Here is a 21,280-nt window from a genome sequence, read left to right as displayed (position 1 = left end):
AAACATTTGGGGATCAAACTGATGCTCAGGTTAAAAGAAACCAAATTCTTCAGTTGAATGGACAATTCCATATCAAGTGAAATGAAAATATCCAGAAGACAAGATAGAGGAGCTCATCTTGCAGAAATCTGTAAAATGATAGTGTTATTCTAAATATTATAATTGAAAACAGGAATTCCATACTGTATAGCACTCAGAGTTTTAAGATAATTTACTTAGCCATAGACAGGGAAAAATAAGACAAGATTCAATGTCCACAAACATTCTATCTCAAGCTAAAGCTTTCATAAAACTCATTGGCTATCCGTTGATACTCACAGATAACTCAGATCTCACTTGTAAGGTGGCAGCAAAATCAGTAGATGAACGGATTAGAAGGGGTATTACCAAATACTTTTAACATTCGCTTCCCTTAAGCATTTTCTGTTTATAGGCTTCACAGCCAATGAGTCATAAGAAGTAGTCACAGAAAAGCTATACCTTCTGAACTCCTATTTCTACCGTGTACATTACTTTCATTATGTGTAATTCACATCCTTGAAAGAAAAGGAAAGTTATCTGTTGCTCCAAAGAGTCACTCTCTTAGGCAGACAGTTCTTTTTACTCAGCTACCCATTTCTTTACCTGCTTCCATTGGATTTGTTTTCTCTATGGTTCTTTAAGAAGGAAGTTAAGGTCCATACTCTGCAGGCAAACTATGGTGCAACCTAAAGCACATCAAATGTAGACTGCAGGGAGATTCACATCAAAAAAGTACTTATTTAGTGTAATATAATGTATATGGGGTGGAAGAGTGCTTAAATTGCTTGTCTTCGCTTTCAAGATCCTTCAAAGCTTATTTCATCTTTGCTCTGTCTAGCAATTTCATTTAGTATTGTTTTGGACTGCAAGTGACAGATGCCTCTGGATACTATTGCCCAGACATTACAAACCTCAAGCATTTTCTGTGAATTTTCCATGTCCAGGAGATGCTTCCCAAGAACAAGTCTGAATATACCTCATCATCACCTTTCAATCCCTCAAATGTTTTCTTCCTGATGTCTAAAAACACTTGACAAGTCACATTGATGGTACACAAAGACCATCATCTACAATGCAAATCAACACAGACTCAACATTTCCTGGGTCGTTCTACATCAAGATATTTTCTCATCTTATATTGTAATTGCAATCTATTTGGGGAAGGACAGATTTTGTGCAGTTTATATACTATCTACCACAATGAGGTTTTGGCCTATAGCTTTAGGATCCTACATGCAATATATTTGCATATGAGATTGTTCAACATGCTGACTGCTGTGGGAGGTTAATCTGGTTAAGACCAGTCTGATTGCCAGTGCAAGTGGCACTGGTGAAGGGTAGGAGCAACAATCTTTGGCTGACTCTGTGCTGGGCTGTACTTAAGCACTCAGGATGATATTTGGCTTTTAGTGCAGGATGCATTGCCCTAACAGCAGATCTCAGGCCCTAATGCAAAAAAAAAGGCAACAAGCCAGATGGAAGAGTACTATGGACTGGTTTTGGCCCAATAAGTCACCACTAAATTATGCTAAAGATAACAAAACCAGGTGTAGAATCTGCGAGACAGGTGAAGAATTAAGAGTATATTTTTCAAAAGTACGTCATAGGGCTCTGCAGCCTTCATCCTATTTTCAAAAACAACTCTGTCAGTCTCAGTTAAGACTTAGGCTTCAGAATGTCTAAGTCGCTCAAAACTGGTAGCATGTTCCCTAGTCAGCTGGGTATGCTTTCATATATTACGTCATATATAGCATGAATGTATATGTTTCTTAAGACTGCAGTAGAGGGCCATAACTCAGTACGGAAATTAATGACAATAAATGACCAAAATTAATGACAGAAGAAAATCTTCAGAGTTTGTACTACACTTTTCAAACATATTTGCCCTTCTCCAGATTCCTGTCAGACTGCCTACAAGGTATTACAGCTCCTCATCTTTACTCTTGCGACTTCATCCAGACTTCACCCTGCTTCATTCCTGCTTCCTACTCACTCATCATACTTAGGGTACACTGTGCTTGTTGTGTGAAGCCACAGATACTACTAGACTTTCAGATCATCTTTTCTAATTCTGCCCAGTATGCATTTTTAAAATTATGCGGAGAAATCACAATCACTGAAATACTCAGTGTGTCGCATAAGCCACTGCCACGATCATATTACCTATCGGTGCTAGAGAATACAGTGGTGAAATGCTGCATTCCACAAGGAAAGAAGGGCAGACATGGTGAGGCTAAGTAAAAAGCTGACTTACTGATTCTCAGTTAGGAGGTGAACTTCCCTATATTTATCCAAAAATCCATATGTATATTGTCTATAATTTGAATCTAGAAAAACTGTATATAGCGATATTTGTTTTTACCTTGATTCTTCCGGACTGGAATTACAGTCATTCAGGGCTCCTCTTCTTTGACTGGTCACGGACAAATCAGAAAGTTTCAGTGCTTCAGCTTCTGCCTGGATGAAAAATTCTGGGTTTTTTTGAGAATTCTGATGAAACTGAAACTCAACACAAGTACCTTCTTTTTTCTGTTCCAGGATGTGTGTTTCTAATTGGAAACAGAAGCAAACACATTTTTTCATTTGGAGAAAGAAACACAAACTTGAAATTTCTCGTTCAAAAATGGCTTGCTATATTCTTTGTAGCAGAAAGGAGAAAGTACTCTAGTTTCAGATTCACAGCTTCCTCATCCCACTAAGGAACAAAAGCTGTGTTACCTAGAGCATGCATGTAGGAGTTACGACCTGTTTACTGGATTTTTCTTATGGAAATCTGAAATATTAATCACCATTTCCTAATTCCTCTTCCCCTTAAAAAACTGCTTAAAATAATGTTGAACCTAGGAAATTTTCTGCCTATCTTTCATAAAAATCAGCTCTACCCTAGTGAGACATGATGAATTTCTGCTGTAGCCAGGTAAATTTTCAGGTTGTGAACTAGACTCTTACTTATATTGAGGTCTTTTTCAAATCCTTTTTGGCTACAAAAGGAGTATCAGCCAGCTGTAATTAGCAACAACAAATTTAAGGCCCCATTATTCACTCCTGGAGAGTATAAGGTACAGGCTCATACAACTAAAGAACTTGAAGAATGCAAAGCACAAATTGTGCCAAAGGGAAAAATTATCTGATTAAAACGTTGAGTGTGATAGTTCTCTTAAGCTTGGCTACTAGATATTTTTAGGACATATTTCTGATATCAAGGTATTTAAATGAAAGAAAGACCTACATACCATGAATGTTCTTTCATAAAGTAAGAACAAGTTAGTTTTAATTATAGAACTATATTAAAAAACGAGGAGGAAGAAGCCTAAAAAAGCTGCAAATGGAAAAAAGTGCATATATCCTTCATTCTTTCATTTAGATTAGTAGAGAACAAACACTGGAGCTTTTGCTCATTTAATAAAGTTAGTGTTTCCAAACATTTTGGATAAATTACACCGTATACATTCTTTGATCCAACTTATTACTTCCTCCTCAAGAATAGTAAGAAACTGCCTATACAGTTGCAATCACCTACAAACAACCTGAAAATACACATCAATCAGTATCAAAATGTCATGTTGCACGTAAGACATAAAAGCACAGATTTGACGTAAAAAACACTGAAGACTGTCTCTAAAATCTGTTGCAATAGATTCCTCTTTTCTTGCAGAAGGAAAGACACAGGCAATGGCACAGGAAACATCCTGAGGGCAGACAGATGACTTGTGGATTGGTTGCAGTCAGTTTAACAAGCTCCCGTACAAAGCTATGTGTTGCTAACTTGAGGAAAAAGTTACTGTACCCACTGCTGATTTGTATTCTCCCTATCTACTTCAGCACGAACCCACTTGAATCCACTCTCACCATTCCTGTAAACTATAATCAGTGATTTTTGTACTAGAGGAACAACAGTCAACAGTGTATCAGAATCTTTGTTTCTGAGCAGTAATAAACATGTGGGGACCATAACTTGATAAAACATTCATTAACAAGTAGAACCTGAAACTACTTTCAGTACTGTGATTGAAATGTGTTCCTCAGATCACTTCACAGCTAATACAGAAGTTGAACACAGCCCACAGCCACCTGGATTCTTTGAGCAAATGTACACTGTTGTTCACTGGCTCAAAATCCTGCAGGTTTTTGAGCAGAGATTTCCTTTTAAGTGCTGCTATATTTTAAAACTGGATTCAATGTCTTGCTCCTCCTTACAGTAAGTAGCAAGGATCTCTAAAGAAACAGGCATGAAACAACTCACTATGTATACTCTAAGAACCTGCCCCAACTTAGGAGTGGCAACATATAAGGGTAAAATTCTGAATCCTCTCCAGTTAGTATTATCTGAAAGCTAACCTAGTCCGAATTTCAATACTTGCAAAGCTTTTTATAGGGAGGTATACACTTGGCTGAGATGTGTTTCCCATTTGATTTATATTATAAAGAACTGCCTATCAAACATCATCCTGTCCACTTCTCCCATTTCAAATGCAGTGTTCTCTATATATGTATATAGTTCCAAATTATGCTCTCACAAACTGAAGGGGAAGTGCAATGCTTCACTTGCCATAACAACTTTTCCTCCCCTTCTTCTCTAGGGCATCAACATTTTCTATAAGCCATATACATTTGAAGTGCCTCAGGTGAAGTGCGTTGCATTCTGTGGAAGAATTCAAGCACAACATATCTGTTGCAATAACCAGTGACTGTATTGCCATGAAACTTTGTTCCTTGTTTAGCATTACTGCACTCTCCTCTGGCCCACACTATATGAAAGAGTTGGAGGAAAAAACCCTTCTCACTCCAGAATACTAAGAAGCTTACATGACATTAGCTGCTGCAGTTACACTGGGACAAGTCAAAAAAGGGATTCTATCCCTTTAGCACGAGAGTAATCAACTGAATAAGCTTTTCTTCTTTTCACAGTTCCTGTTTTTTGAATTTGCTGGTTTTAGTGCCAGGACTTTAAAAAGAGTTCACAGAATTGTTGCAGTTGGAAAGGATCACTGGAGATCATCTAGTCTAGCCCCCCTGCTCAAGCAGGGTCACCTGGAGCAGGTTGCCCAGGACTATATCCAGATGGCTTTTGAACAGCTCCACAAGCTGAGACTCAACAACCTCCCTGGGCACCCTGTGCCAGTGTTTGATCACCCTCATAGTAAAAAATTCTTTCCTTATATTCAGATGGAATTTCATGTTTTAATTTGTGCTCGTTGACTCTTGTCCTGTCAATGGGTACTACCAAAAAGAGTCTGGCTCCTTCCTTCCCTCCCATCAGGTATTATTCATATTGATAAGATCCACTCCCCTGAGCCTTCCCTTCTCAAGGCTCAGTCTCAGCCTCTCCTCATGCATAAGATGCTCCATTCCCTTTGTGGTTCTTTGCTGGACTTGCTCCAGTAAGTCCATCTCTTTCTTGTACTAAGGAGCTCAGTATTGGACTTGATACTTGATGTGACCGCACCAGTGCTGAGCAGAAAGGATGGATCACCTCCCTTCACCCGCTGGCAATGTTCTTCCTAATGCAGCTCAGGATGCTGTTGGCCATCCTTGCCACAAGGGCGCATTGCCAGCTTATGCTCAACTTGCTGTCCACTAGGATCCTGACCCCTTTCTGCAGAGCTGCTTTCTAGCCAGTTGGCACCCAGCATGTACAGTTACATGGGATTATTCCTGCCCAGGTGCAGGGATTCACATTTCCCTTGCTGAACTTCATGAGGTTCCTTCTCTGCCCAATTCTCCAGCCTGTCGAGGTCCCTCTGAATGGTAGCATAGCCCTCTAGTGTATCAACTACTCCTCACAGTTTTCTATCATCAGCAAACTTGCTGAGGGTATACTCTGCTCCACCATCTGGATCATTAATGAAGCCATTGAACAGGACTGGATCCATTTTTGACTCTGGGAGTACACCACTAATGACTTGCCTCCTACTGGACTTTGTGCCACTGATCACCACCCTCTGGGCACAGACATTCAGCCACTTTTCAGTCAACCTCACTGTTCACTTATTTAACCCATACTTTGCTTCTCTATTAGGATGCTATGGGACACAGTCGAAAGCCTTACCAAAGTCAAGGAAAACAACAGCCTGCTTGATCCATGCTTGAATTCCTGCTTGTCAGGATTACCATTTTTGAGCTTGGATAAAGTGATCCTTGAATATCAACCAGCTCCCTTGGATCCTTCTTCTCTCTAGTACTGTATCCCATGGGATTCTTCCAAGCTGCTCTCTGAGGAGGCCAAAGTCTATTCTCCTGAACTCCACAGCTGAGGTCCTGCTTTTTGTCCTGCTCCCTCATCTCAGGATCCTGAACTCCACCACCTTGTGGTAACTGCAGTCAAGGCTGCCCCTGACTTTGACACCCACAACCAGTTCTTCCTTGTTTGTAAGTATCAGATTCCAGCAGAGCACCTCTCCTCGTTGGCACCTCAATCATTTGTGTCAGGAAGCTGTCATCAATGGACTCCAGAAACCTCCTAGATCACTTGTGCCCTGCTGTTGTCCTTCCATCAGATTATCAGCATCGTTGTAGTCCCCAGTGGGGACCAGGACCTGTGAACATGAGTTTTCTTCCAGTTGTCTGAAGAAGGCCTCATCTGCTTCACCCAGTTCTCCTCCATGCCCCTCCCTCTTGCTGGCAGGATCAAGGATACCACCACCCGGGTCCCCACACCCTTGACCATCACCCCCAGAGCCATACGGTCACATATAATACTTCCCACGTCACCCCAACAGTATCACTGGTGCCTACATGGAAGAGCAGCAGGTGGTAACAGAGGGTCAGAGGAGTTTCAGCAGCCTCTCTATAACATCCTGAATATGAGCTCCCAACAGGCAGCAAAGCTCTCTAGATGACAGGTCAAGTCAGCAGATAGATTTTTTTTTTTTTTTTCATATTTTTTTTAAAAAACAGAATAAAGTAAACCTGTCTGCATGATGAGGCAGACATCTGCATTAGCAGCTAAGCTTCAGGCTAAATCCTTAGGCCATTTCAAGATATAGATTTCTATGCCTTCAACTGTAAGTTACAGCAGCTGGAAAAAAAAGAATTTAGAATTGAAGTAGACCTGTGTTGGCATTTATTAATGCTAATGCTGCTTCTCTAAGCAACTTACATTTGCAGCACACCTTTTCATCCAGATTCAATTCCCTCAAGCACATGGGTAAGACTAAGGAACATCACAGCAAGCCTGTAAGTGGCATTCCTGGAAACGTCAGGCGAAACACAGAGGATCTGTTTGTTTTCCCTACTGGCTTTGTAAGAGAGAAGATGATGGCAGCCTCCTCCACTCAGAACTGGAAACACTCTGCCCAAGGGCATTAAGGTTAGAGGTTTTTACTTGTTTAATAAAGCCGTGATGCATTTTTTTGGTCAACATGCTAAATCTGTTAGTAGAATGCTTTGGGGAAGACATTTTGAACACTGTCATATCAATGGGCATAGCAATTCTTTTACTTTTAAAACCACTTTATTCTCCATATAGCCCATGACTCCCACCCCAAGTAATTCAGGCCTTGGTACATGGTAGCTTCTTGTCTTGCCGTTAAACTAAGTAGCAATATTAATCAATGCTCTTCAGTGCTTTTCCTCACACCTCCTGCAAATTGTACTGTGCACTAATTACCAATGCTGCAGAGACACACTGGGGAGTAAGTAGCATTTGCAATAATCAGGCTGCACAAGGAACATCAGAGAAAGGGTAAAACAGCCTTGCAAGCTTTGGAAAAAATGCTGCGGTTCTCATTAGGTGGTATCACCACCATTGATTCTGGTTCTTGAGTATACTAAACAACTTATTTTCCATATAAAATAGAACAAGCTCAGTAACCCAGATTAATATTTCACTATAGGGAGAAGCTGAACAGCTGATCTTCTGTATGTATTTATCTTGAATGAATAGCTCGTTCACATTGAGGGAAAGAAAGGCAAATGTTAGGAAGAAGGAATATAAAGACACTAGAATTAAAGCTGGGAATTGATTGTGAAGGACGTAAGGAGAAGATAATGCTGTCACGGCTTGAAATAGTAAAGGCAGAGCAGAATTCAATGTTGTTAAGCTGGGAATGGTTAAAAAGCCAAGTAAAAACATTGAACCTATCACATTTTGCAGGCAGGCGCTATTTCTCATAGCTGCTTCTTAGAAGTGGGGGATTGGCATTGAAATCAGGGAAAACGCAGCATTAGCGAATCCTGTACCGACACTCATAATATGGAAAGAAGTGTTGAAGATGTAAGTGCACAGAAGGTGCGGATTCACCTGGCAGGCTAAGGAGGCAGTAGCTTCCCTTGTGCACCACTCACCATATTCAGCAGTCCCGTCATCCAGCAGAAGCTGGCAGGGCACCTCCTTCCCCCTGTTTGCAGTCTTTCAGCACCCCACATGCCAAACCACACTGATCAGCTCAGAGGTTTGCAGGGGATTTCTGAGGAATAACAATAAAGGAAAACAAACAAAAACCTATGGAACACACACGCAGCACTGCCACATACACGGCTGGCTACAGATCTGCTTGCAGATGATTATGGGGACACTGGAAGCCCTTGTTGGTGCTCCAAACCAGCTTCAAGTGTAATAGTACTTACCACTTGCTACCTATAGCTTCCTAGTATTTGTTTTAAGCTGGTCTGTAGCACAGACAATGCATGTCCTCAACTGCCTGCAAAAGACTGCATGAAGGAACCCCTAGAGGAACGGCAGTAAGAGGCACAATAGGAAAAAGAGCAAAACCAGGAAGGAAGAGAATGAGCCATACACGCTCTGGGAGTGTAAGCAAAGCTGACTGCAAACTCAGCAGCTTACTCTTCCTACGTGACACTGTCAGACTAAAACCATTTGAACAAAATATTGTCCTACATTTGAGGAACTAACTGCAACCTCAATTATTAAAAGGCCCCAAAAATTCAGATTGACAAACTCTAATTTACTGTTAATCATGTATATTTTTCTCAGTCTAAACAACAACGCAGCTTCACTTTCTGTGGTGTTTTTTGTTTTTTGGGTTTTTTGGGGTTTTTTTTTTGCGTGTTGGTACAATACCAAAACCTTTGAATTTCAAGCAGCAAGAGGGAATATTCACTATCCAACAAAACTATCAAAGCAAAGAGCCAGCCCACCCCATACCAAATTAACCTACTCCCACTGGAATAAAAGGACACACTTACTACAGTTTAAAAATACTTGCTCCTGCCCCTACCTGCAAACCACACATCTACCTCAACTCGCTGCAATAACTGTCAAGCGTGTAAGAGCAGTACTCAAGAACTTCATCTTCTTTTTATTTTCACTAGACTAATTGCTATTCTTCATTATTGACTTTCAAGTTATCTAGGTTTTTTGTACGTTAATAATATTACAAACATTTCTGAAAAGATAATTATTGGGCATGTGTGTATGACAATGCATGCATACACACCTGCAAGTGTTCTAACAAGGTGTTAGGACAAGACAGTTGCTGCATTAATAAAAAGCAATTTCTAATAGTTTCATGTGAAAAATGGATTATGGAATTGTCTTAAGTTCATAACATCTAATGCCACCGGACCTGAATTCTTACATATATATAATAAGTAAATAGAAAATAAATATTTAAGTCTAACGAAAAACTTGAACCTGATAGCCACTAACTTTTCAAGCTATGCAAATGAAATTAGTACTATAGCCTAATATTCCTTCATGGGCTGAAAATGATGAGTCAGCCTTTTTGTCAAAGACAAACATTCATTCACTCGGCTGTATAACTACTGGAACTTCTACCAAACAGAATGACTGTGAACGACTCAGATTGCTAGATTGCTCAACAATTCACCCCTTACTGAATGATTAAAAGGCATGAATCCTGAAAATGAATGGGAAACCAAAATTAAAGGATTTTATAAGCATAAATATGCAAAGAAAGAAAATGAGGCTGGTGGAAGAAATCTGATCCTATTGCCTGGCATAAATGGAAAGAAGAGAGTTGGTTTAGGTTTTATGCACTTTCAGAATGCCTGTTATTTCCTTTTCCATTCGTATTTGAGCTGACACAGATGCAACATACATGATTTACATGCATATCTCAAGCGGTGTTCATTATTTTCGACTTTTTCCTCACTATTTTATCTTTCCCACAATCTGCAAACAAGTTTTCAAAGTTAATCCCAAGAAAAGATGCTGTACTTAATTTTCAAGAAGAAAGTAATTCCTGTTTCTGGAAAACAATTACAACAGCTCAGTACAAAAAGTACAAGGTCAATATACATTTCTCCAAAACAAACAAACAAGAAAAAGTGCAGCTTTACTCATCTTTGGACTGACTACAGATTTACTTACGTTAGCAATTATTTAGGCCCCTTCAGTGCAGTCTAGTATACTGAGAACCAATAACCTGCAACTAACAGCAAATGGTTGTCCCTTCATGACACACTTTTTCTAACATTTAAACAAAACTGGGCAAACTTTAAGATGATTATTCAGTAGGACTCTAAGATATCACTAAATCACTTCTGTAGCATGGCAGAACGGCAGTCACAGGAACCTGACAACAAGTGAAGACTGAGCTCAGAGTAGTTTTGTAATACAAAGCTAATTCCTTTTATTTCTCAGTGCTCTGCCCAGCCAAAATGCTGCATATAACCAGTCAAGCCCTTGGCAGTGACAAAGAGGAAATCACCACGTAGATGCATTATATGCTCAGTGCCTCAATGATACATAACTGTGGGCCCTGCTGAGAGCACCATGGGTCAACTCAGAAGAATGAGGACTATCAACTTACTTTTAAGTAACTCTTACGCAAAAAGGTCCCGGATTTTACACTGAGATAGGATATCTGCTCTTATTGTAAGAAACAAATGACAGAGGCTCACTGAAATAACCCTTGAAAACAACATTTTCTGGAAACTCTCACAGATATTTTACAAGGGATGCATAGCACCGTGACAGTCATTTTAAAGCCATTGTGATTGAGGCACACAGTACCGAAGTAACTGGATTGAGGTCACTGAGTGAGCCATGGCAGAAGTAAAACTGCAGAGGTCTAAGGCGCTGTATCCATACTGTATCTTGGAGCTTGTGCTACCCCACTGCCGGCCCTTCCTGCTCCTGCTTCTTCCTCAGAGACCTCAAATTCTTCTCTCTTCTGTCAGAGAGGCTTTAGCAACTCATTTCAATTGGACTTCAAGAAAAAAAATACCATCTTTACTTATGAATGATAATGTAACATTTACACAATCAAAAAATTAAGAGAAATTTCAAATAACTAGATTGGTATCCTTTCACACTCCTTTATGATGATAATTTTCATTCACATGACAGTATTTCTGTATTAGAAGACAGACATGCAGTGTACAGTATATACAAACTTCCTGTAATTTCAATAGTAGGCAGAAGAAATGGAATAACTTTTTTTTTTTTTACATTGACTGTTGTTCTAATACAGAAAACTTCCGAACAATTAAAACTGTTTTAGAAGTCAGTCAGGTTAACAGAACAACATAATTCAAGTGCTTGATCTCTGGCTACAGTTAAGCATTTAAGTTGTCCAAAATCATGATCAAAGAGAACAATGTATTCTTATTGGAACTTTATTGAGAAAGTTCTCTGCAAATGAAGTAAGAATAACCTAAGTCATATTTTGCATTAATGTCTTAGTTTGCTCTATATCCCATGACACACACACACACAAAAGGCTTGAAAATATTTTGTCTGCTAAAACACAGACAAAACTCAGAAGTTTAATGGTTCCTTTTTTTATTCCTTAAAGGAATCTAAAGAGAACAGTGGATTCACTCTGTGTTAGCAATTTAAGCAGGGGGACATCTGTGTTACTTTGAATGCTTCTTTATTCACCTGTACTTGTGTGGAACCCTGGCAACACCCTTCATAAAGAAAGAAATTGAGAAGGAGATTAAGAACAGTTGGAGTTATTCCGGCAAAGGCATTTTTTTTACAATTCTCCAAGGATTCTGATTATTTTAGTAATGATGTTTCCCTCGCCTGTCCCTCTCACTATGTCTTTTACCCTCCTATTTCGCATCTAAACAGCAACTGTGTACAAACTGGTGACTATTAAAATAGAAAAATGCTTCTAAGTCTTTAAAATACACAGTCAATCATTATTTTGGTATTCACTGCAGTTAATCGTGATGCATTTATTAATGTGTAAATATCAGACATTTCCTTTGGCATTCCACTCTCCATTTGCAATTCATTAACATATTGTTATTTTAAAATATTAGTCTCTAAGAAGACACCAGATTTTCGCTGGATTGGTCTCACACTTGAAAAAGCATTTTTATATTCTGAATGAATCAAAACAGCAGAATCTCTAGGCAGATACTAAGTGGGATTCACTGAAACACAATGTTAGTTCTAATGGATGGATGATTGTGTTTGGTCTTTTGAAACTTTGAAGTATAGGTAAGTCTTGATCACACAAATTAATAAATCCTAAAGCTGGAGTTAACAATAACCATTACACCCAAATTCTGCAGCTTAGCCCAGCCAATTTTTCAAAAGGTCAGGTTGTGAACTGGAGAAGATCAGGGAGGTCCACCGCATAGCTTTGTTGCCAGGCATCTCTCGTCTGGATTGTTGCAGGCATTTATTAGTATTCGTCAGCAGACTCAACAAAGCAAACAAGAAATTCAAGCACGAATAATAAAATGAAATGCTGCTATATAACCCTTTGTCATTCAGCAAATATGGGACTTTTTAGCTACATTGTTCCTAAACCTGGGTTACTACTTTAATTTTTCTCCACAGTGCTGACTGAATGAGTATGCATGTGTGTTAAATGCAGAGCTCCCTTAACAACTGCAGGACTGCCATTTAATCTGTTGGTAGATGGACCATTTCCTGTGGGAACTCTAGCTATGATTTCCAGATCCACCAAATAAATCTCAGATTAAGATTCCAAATGAAACCTGCCTTTGGCAGATAAAAAATGTCAAGATGGATATAAACAGTAAAATTATAAATTATCTAGGTGTTGCACGATGACTTGATGTGCGTTTTTTGTTTACACTTTCCCCGATATCACAACTATACAAGGCATTCATCAAATGTCACACTTTCATAATATTGGAGGCATCATTAAAACTGTTTGGCTAAGGACCTTGAAGTGTTTAAGCAGTAGCTCAAAAGTATATTTGTGCAAAGTAGAAGAATAAATTTACATATCAGCAGCAGCTCATAAGGGATGGGTAAATATTCTGTTTATCTCTCATTGTAATTCAGGTTAGTTTAAATACGGGGTTTCAGGATATCATTACAGCCTATATGGAGTTATTACATAATTTCCAAACATAGTGTCTGCTAGAGTTTTACTAAGCATGCTGTGTTTATGTTTTCTAAACCACCTAAAACCAAAGTAAACCCTTCCATTCCATTTTTCTTTTGCTATTGTCATATCAGACAATTGCTTTTCACATATAACCCCTTCCATTATCTAAATCTTAATGATCCAGAACTCCCTTTTATCTAGGCAGGGTCATGTTTCCTGATGTCCATTAATTATAGTGAAAATTCTCTTATCCAAATGTACTCAACCTCCCCTACCACAAACAAACAACTAAGGCTTTGCTGAATTAGAGTTCTAAACAAAATCCCAGAAAACGATAGCTTTAGAAGTGAAGAAAAATATTGTAATTTTAAGTGTTCAACATAAAAGAAGGGTCACTCCGCATAAAGTGCCAGTAAGACACCTTGCCCATGCACCCCTTACTCCAAGTAAATGGTCTACTAAAGATGCAGGTGAACTGTCAGATAAGACTCTCCAATGCACTCCCTGGAGAACCTTTTTTTAATAAATTTTTTGTCTTTGCTCTGAACTTAAGCTTCGCTCTAGTTGTTATTAAAATAGAAGCAATGAAGGTTTCTAAAGAAGAAAATAGCCAAATTCCTCTTGTACTTGTGCTAGGTCTTCTAAAGCTCCTTCCAAAGCACTACATAAAAACTACTGTGGTAATGAGTGCTGCTCTCCCTGAAGCACATTTCAGGACATTCTGAAGTTAGCTGCACTCATACTTTAAACACTTCAGCAATTCAAAGTGCAGTACTTCAAGGTGTGCATTCTCCTCATCTTCAGTGTTTGCAGTACTCAGTGCAGATAAGGCACTACACATTTTCAGCGTACTGTAAAGGGTCTAACAAAATCATATTCACAATACTCCAACAAGTCAGGCAGATACTGGACACTTAATTGTGCTTCTGATGAGGAGTCTTTCTGCATGCAGCCCAGCCAGAAATGCACTGTATTTAACCATTCAAAATGTACAAGGAGAGAAATGGGATGGGAAAAGGAGACATGAGAATTTATACACATGAAAAGGTGATTATATTTACAGCAAAGACCAGGCAGTATTTAATGATTTTTCAGTTATCATTAGCTCCTTTTTATCTTCTAAGTCACAGCACACTATTCCCCTTTTTTCCATGCAAGATGTTTTCTTCATCTTCCATACTTAGTGTTGCTCAGCAGCTACTAGCCACTTTTCCTATGTTTGATCATCCTCCCAACCTCTCTTCTGCTTCCTATACTGTGCAGAGAAACCTGTAACTACTCTTGCCACGTTGCAAGGGGATCTCTGACAGCTAGCACACAGCGAGTTTGACGCTGAAAGCACAGCACACATGGAAGACACTAATCAGTTGAGCCACGTGCGTGAAAAGGACTCTGCCTCTCTGCATATCACATAAATTCTTCTGCATACACACCCATGCAACATCCAGGTCTTCTTTCTTTCCCAGGTAAACAGCATTCCTTATTGCTAAAAGAAGGAAGGAGAGGAAGAACAGTCTCACAGTATCTCCTGTTGAGGCATGTAAAAGAAGAAACAGACTTCAATATGACAAGTATGGTTTATTCTGCCTCTACTGCAGCGTTGGAAGAAGGGCTTTGGATTTACTTTAGAGTGTTTACAGCTGTAATGGGTGTACTCGGGAGAAAGGGGAAGCAGCACTTTTAAAATTATTTGCTGTTTGACTCAACTAGAGCATCAGATGAAAAATCTTTACACCACCACATTACTCTCACAGCTTTCTTTACCCCTTCATCTTTGTGTGTGCACGTGTGTTAGCGTGTATGTTAAAGTCACACAGTAGTAATTCCAGACAAAAAGTCCTTGTAATTACTATTACAAAACCAAACTCACAAAAAAGTACATTAAAATCATTGCACAACTAGAAAAACTTACTACTTCTATAAGATAGTCTACAAATACATGGTGAGGAATAGGAGTTTAACTTCTAGGAAGTTAGCAAAAAAACATGATTCATTTTACTTAACCTATGCATATGAGTATACATTGCCTCATTTACCATGAATGCAAAAAGGATAGCTGACAATTAATGGAATTTATAAATGGGAGTAAATAAGTGCAAAAATATTTCTAGAGAGGTTTTATTTCCTTAATATTATTCACTACACAGCAAAAGAACTAAAAAATATTTTTGTAAGCAATACACTAGCATATACACATCGTGACCATGACAATCAAGGAGAGCTATGGCCAGATTCTTAACACCATGCATTCATGCAAGACCAATGCATGCCCAAACACACAATGCAATTAAGACAACTGTCTACATGTAAGCTTATCACATGCATATGTGTCTGAGCAGCTGTATATACATAACTCATTCATTAGGTTTGCATATCTGTTCTCCTCTTCTATTTTTCCTGAAGGGAGCAAGACTAGAAAACAACAGCTCAGCGCTAGATAAAACACTTACTTTTCAAATTTCCCTGCACAAGCTGCTTCTGCAGTTCTGTTCCAATCTACATTATCACATCTCTTTAAAGCTAGAGTCTTCTCTGAACTACAGTTTCCAGACATGCAATTTTAAAGTATTTTTAGAAGTCGCACAAACATTCTTTTGAAGGATAATGAGTTATAGCGCAAGTGTCTATATGGATCATAACTAAGAGTTGACATCAAATTCTTACAGGTGAAATTGGTTCATTGACTTACATTTCCATATCTGCTTTAAGTAATGGCTTAGAAATATATTTATTTCTATGCTTGAAAAATATAATAATTACCTTTTAAGGAAGCAAACCACTTTGATTATTTTTAATGGTAAGCTATTACCCTGTTTTAGGAGATTCCAAATAATAATTATACAATGCTTTTCATTTTGGAGTCAGCAAAATTATGATTTTGCTGTCAAAACAGAACAAACAGTACTTGATATTCTAAGACTTCACCTAATTTCTGCCCTGTCCTTAAAAATCATAGATGCTCAGGAATATGACACAAGCAAAAACATTACAGTAGTGAAAGACATAATAATACAGAACAAGTATAGCTGCACCCATTCAAACACAGTACATGATATGAGTCAAATGAGACACAAATTTAACTCCAGTATTTGCACACTCACCACTTTCCTATCCTGCTCTTTTAGAAAATTTACATATAGAGTCCTGAATGTATATGTAAGTACAAAAAGCAACCAATTTCAAGTTCCATCTTATACTTTCACAGTATTAATGTTTGTGCAGTTTTTGTCATGAACGAAAACGCTGCTAAGTAACAACTCCACCCAGGTGCGGTGTGCTTCCCCCCACCAAGCCCCGCCACTGCAATACAAAGATATGCACCTATTTGCCAATATAAGTTTATTTTTATAATGGACTACCATCCTAGGCTTTCTAGCCTGGATCCTGAATATTTTTCATTTGGAAATTACAGTCTTCACTGGCCTGCTGCCTATGCTCCTGATACATTCTCTCAAGTATACTTAGAGATAATTGAAAAAAGTCACTATCCTCCTATTAAAAACTAGGTGCTGTGGAGACAAACAGTACATTTAAGTTAGATACAAACCCAAAACAATAAGCCTTCACATAGACTGTTCTTTAACTCTTCCTAATATACCAGAACAGAGACAGACAAATGTCTTCAATCCAGGCAAGCATATTATATTCCAAACAACACGGAAAGTTAAAAGGACTCAACTATCATACACTTAAGATACACTCTTCTTAAACACTACCTTTCTTTCAAGTATTTTATTTTATAACATCTATTAACAGGTTACATATTATCCCACATAACCGCCATAAACCTATCACTTCTCTGTACCTACATTTTTGCTGTTTTTTTAAAATTCTCATTGCTTGACTGAATTTTCATGTAGTCAGCTGAATTTAATCTCAGATATGCTTTACCATCCTTATTTTTTGACAAATAATTTAATCTCCAACATTTCAGTATGTTATAAAATATATTTGAATAAATCATTATAGGGTTATTCTAAAAACAGCTTTTAAACTTCCAAGTTACAAGCAAGGAACAACTAGATACAGTACAGTACCAGCCACAAAAAGGAAAGATACCACAGATGACAAAGCAAGCGGAAGACGAAATGGTACACACTTCGACATACACATTTAAACAGAGGATTAAAAGTTGCTTTGATTTAGTAGTTCAATGAGAAAATGCACCAGAATGTCTACCAAGGGTACATATTGAACACTACATTGCTGTAATTTATCTATTATCTTTATGATAAGAAAATGTAACTTAATTGGTAATACCCAAATAAAATTCTAAGAAAAAAAAAATTCCTCATCCAAAGCAGTATAATGATATAAGATTTATCCATAATCCCTTTTTTAAACTTCCCTAGGAGTAAAAGCATAAAGAATTATGTGACTTATTAATGACTGATCTAAAAAAAGTGTATCAATTTTACTTTTGTCTATATAACAACTTCTGTTGGATACACAAATACATAAGTTAGCTTGGAAGAAGCAGCTTTCCAAACAGCACAAAATATTAACTTAATGCATCAGAAAAAATAATATACAGGAAACTCAGTAACTACCCAGTTTTTAAAGTATCTGTGAGCAGCAGCAGAATGCCATTTCTTGCAATTAGACAGAAAATATTTCACAGAGAATCAGTTTATGGTATTCACTTGCCTACTTTGGAAAAGTTAACCTTTTGAACCATTCTTAGGGTATGCTGACCCCTAAAGGTCTAAAAATACTAAATCTGATTAAGCCATTACACATTTAAAGTATAAGCTGTCAGAATACAATTCTCCACTAAGTTACTCCCCCATGACTATTTTTGTTTTCAGAGTATATGATTCAAAAACATTTTTAACTTCACTCAGTAATAGCTCAAAATTCCATTAATTAAAAGGGGTCTAAAAGTAGTTTATTTTACACAATAATATGGATAGAAATTCCTTTACGTATGTAAGACAGAGTATTTATTCTTTCTTCTAAACAACAGATTATTCATGAGAAGCTTGACATTTATTATCTTTTGAGAAAGAATACATAGTATAAAATTGAAAAAAAAGGAAATACACAAAATGCCATCAGGCTCTGATATAGGAGGCATCTTTGATGTTGACACACCTATTCCATTTTTATTTTTTTTTAACCTACACGTAGCCACTGGAAAAAATCCACCTTTTTATGATGTACTGAAGGTCAGCTTCCTGTGTCTTTCCCTTTCTTCAGTCTACACATTATTATCTAGTCACAAGCCACTTTCTGACAATTGTCTTCCGTAAAGTCAGTCAGTCAGTCACACAACGTGCTCTCGAACTCAGTGGTTTTTTTTGTTTGGTTGGTTGTTTTGGTTTTTTTAAATTAAAGTTTCTGCCATGAAACACAGAAGAATGTATCTGAGAGCAAAATTTTGGTCAGCCAAATACAAAAAGATCCTTCCATCCTGATGAAGATGAAAACTCCATGAACCATGGAAGTTCCAAGTTAACCAAGGCCCTCTCTACTTCCAAGCCTACCTTCAGTAATAATGAGAAACTCATTAATATTAGTAGATGGCTTAATCATACTCTAGTCAGGCGTGAATAGCCGAGAAAATTACTTTAAGACAGACTTCAGATTTGTTGTTAACCCATTAAGAAAAATGTTGGAAAGTAAAGTGCAATGTACAGACTAAGAATTTAAATATGACTTCTCAAAGTTATACCAAAACATTTTCAATAATCCAGAAAATAAAAATAAACTGATGATTTACATTCCTGGAGCTGCTCTCCTGTTACCCCAAATACTTTTAAGAGGCAATATGTGGTTGTGGGGTTTTTTTGTTTTTTCTTCCAAAGTCAGTCATATATCAGCAAGAACAAATACATTCCAGTCACTGCCTAGCACTGGTACAACACCTGAGGTTCCTCATTAATATCTTAAAAGTCCTTACCTTTTGACCAGTTCTCCATTTGTTCTTCTGAACTTGTTTGATCTGGCACTGAGTCCAGTACTTGCTTGACGATTTCAGAGCTAAAATAAAGCAAACTCTGGATAAATAAACTTGAAACAATATATTATAACACACCTATACTTTGCCTTCATCTGACAGAAAATTTACAAGACAAATGATTTAAAAATATTTATAACAGGACAATAAAGTCTGTGTACTTTCACAGTCAGTGCTGAATTATATTTCTCAGTCAGATACCTTTTCTTCACACGTCTAATTTTTGTAATGGTTTGGTTCAGCTTTCTGTTGCGTGTAACACCTCTGGTCTTGGAAGTACATGCTAGAGCACAGCCCAAATCACACTGAGTTGTCCTGCTAGAGGCAATGAGACTGCTCACTTTGGTAATTATTACAGATGGTGGTATGCACTTCACTTTACAACATTCTTTCTCCTGCTTTAATTTCCTGGATAAAATACAAGTAAAGTGGCTCATGACCTCTCCAACTCTGAATTTGCCGGTTTTTCTAAACACCTAAATAATCCATCCTAATATTTGCATACATATTGCTTCAGACTATACAGTTAATTACACAGTTGCAGTATTTCATATAATCAAAGATCTTCAAGAAGCAACCCTCAATACTCAAAAATAAGACCTACAGTAAAATGTTATGCTTATCACGTAACATTTTGAGTGTTAAAATATATGCTCTCTTATATGTTAAAAATTCAACTATATTCTATATCTCCAGGAAAGCTAAATAAATCAGTAATCTTGCTAATATAGTAAGCTTACCACAAATTTTGTTATTTACTCAAGCACCTCTTTTAAAATGTATTGTACAAAGGACAATTTTTCATCTTTAACTACATAGTTGTGCTTATTTTGTATGTTTTCCCTGCTATATTTTTTCCACATTTATTAAAAAGATACAACATATGCCTTGAAGAGGCAGTGGCTGGATCATGAAAATACCCAGAGAGTTGTCATTGTGTTGATAAATGTAAGAGTTCAAAAGAAAAAAAAATTAGGTACACATTTTAAAATTCAAGCATATCATACCAAGACATATGTTCTAACTAATAAAGCAGCAGAAGAAATTATTTTCCTATACAACACCAAAAAGGCAGATGTTCTCATTTTTATCTTTGAGATTATAAAAAAAGTAATTGTGCCAACACTTAAGATTCAACGCTAACATTTACATTAAGCATTCAAGAAACACATATTTAGCTCATATTTGTTGTTAACTATAAATGTGCATAAGAAAAAAATGTGTATGATTTGATGTGCTTAGGTCTTAACAAAAAATAACAACTTCACCTCATATTGCAGAACACTGAGTTCCTTACAAAAGTCCCTCAAATGAAGCTGTAGGCTTCTTTTTCAATTCTGTGTAACTGTGTTGATTTGGAGTTGGCAATCTTTTCCTAAGTTCCTCATTTACTTTTGGATTAGCTGAAAATATAGAAGGTTATTAATATCAAGAAATAGGTTTCTGTCAATGAAGCCATTTCCCTACATATTGCACAAAAAGGTTCATAATAATTGCAGTATTTTAATAAGATATTCATATAGCAAGACATGAAGAAAATACGGTATTTAATAACCTCTGGAGTATTTTAAAACATGTCTTAGGGCCTTAATGTGCCTAGTAATATACTATTTAAAACCATAATTTTATCCCTCCACAATATACAGTCATTCTTCCTCGCCATTTACCCAGCTAATGAATGCCAGCAATTAGTAAAATGTAATCCCATTGCACAATCATTTTAATGCTTTTAGCACTCAGAAAAGTAAACACCAAATTAATACTGCTCAAGCCATATCAGATCCTAGTTGGAAGCAAGCAATTATAGTTCAGCTCCTCAGGTGTAATTAAATGATTGGAATGATTTAGTTCCATAAATGCAAGTTAATTCATAAGCAAGCAACAAATATACTGGGAGTAATTACAAGAAACATTGACAGTCTAAGCAGGGCATGTGCCTTCATGTACCTGATGTAGGAAAATGCTGCCCTCTCCTGGAAATAATAGACTATGGCACGGGAATAATTGGAGACGGAAGGCAAGAGGCTGATTTTAGAGACTTTGTCTTCATTAAGTG

At 37.4% G+C, this 21,280-nt stretch overlaps 1 protein-coding gene across 1 annotated transcript in view; it reads right to left on the bottom strand.

Annotated features, from left to right (window-relative positions):
- The window catches only part of MIPOL1 (mirror-image polydactyly 1), a 199,097-nt gene that overhangs the window by 143,844 nt on the left and 33,973 nt on the right, over nucleotides 1–21,280 (bottom strand). Inside the window, exons 7-9 of the mRNA XM_087747228.1 lie at nucleotides 20,493–20,627; nucleotides 19,168–19,247; nucleotides 2,384–2,570 (exon numbers count right to left, since the gene is read on the bottom strand). Of these exons, the coding sequence (XP_087603354.1) occupies nucleotides 2,384–2,570; nucleotides 19,168–19,247; nucleotides 20,493–20,497 (272 nt within the window). The 5' untranslated portion in view covers nucleotides 20,498–20,627. The remainder of the gene's footprint in view (nucleotides 1–2,383; nucleotides 2,571–19,167; nucleotides 19,248–20,492; nucleotides 20,628–21,280) is intronic.

This window comes from Nipponia nippon, unplaced genomic scaffold (genome assembly GCF_047370975.1).
Source record: "Nipponia nippon isolate SJK-2023a ecotype South Korea unplaced genomic scaffold, ASM4737097v1 scaffold_11, whole genome shotgun sequence".
NCBI lineage: Eukaryota > Metazoa > Chordata > Aves > Pelecaniformes > Threskiornithidae > Nipponia > Nipponia nippon.
The sequence above is the reverse complement of the archived record's forward strand: the minus strand, read 5'-3'. Positions and strand labels throughout refer to the sequence as shown.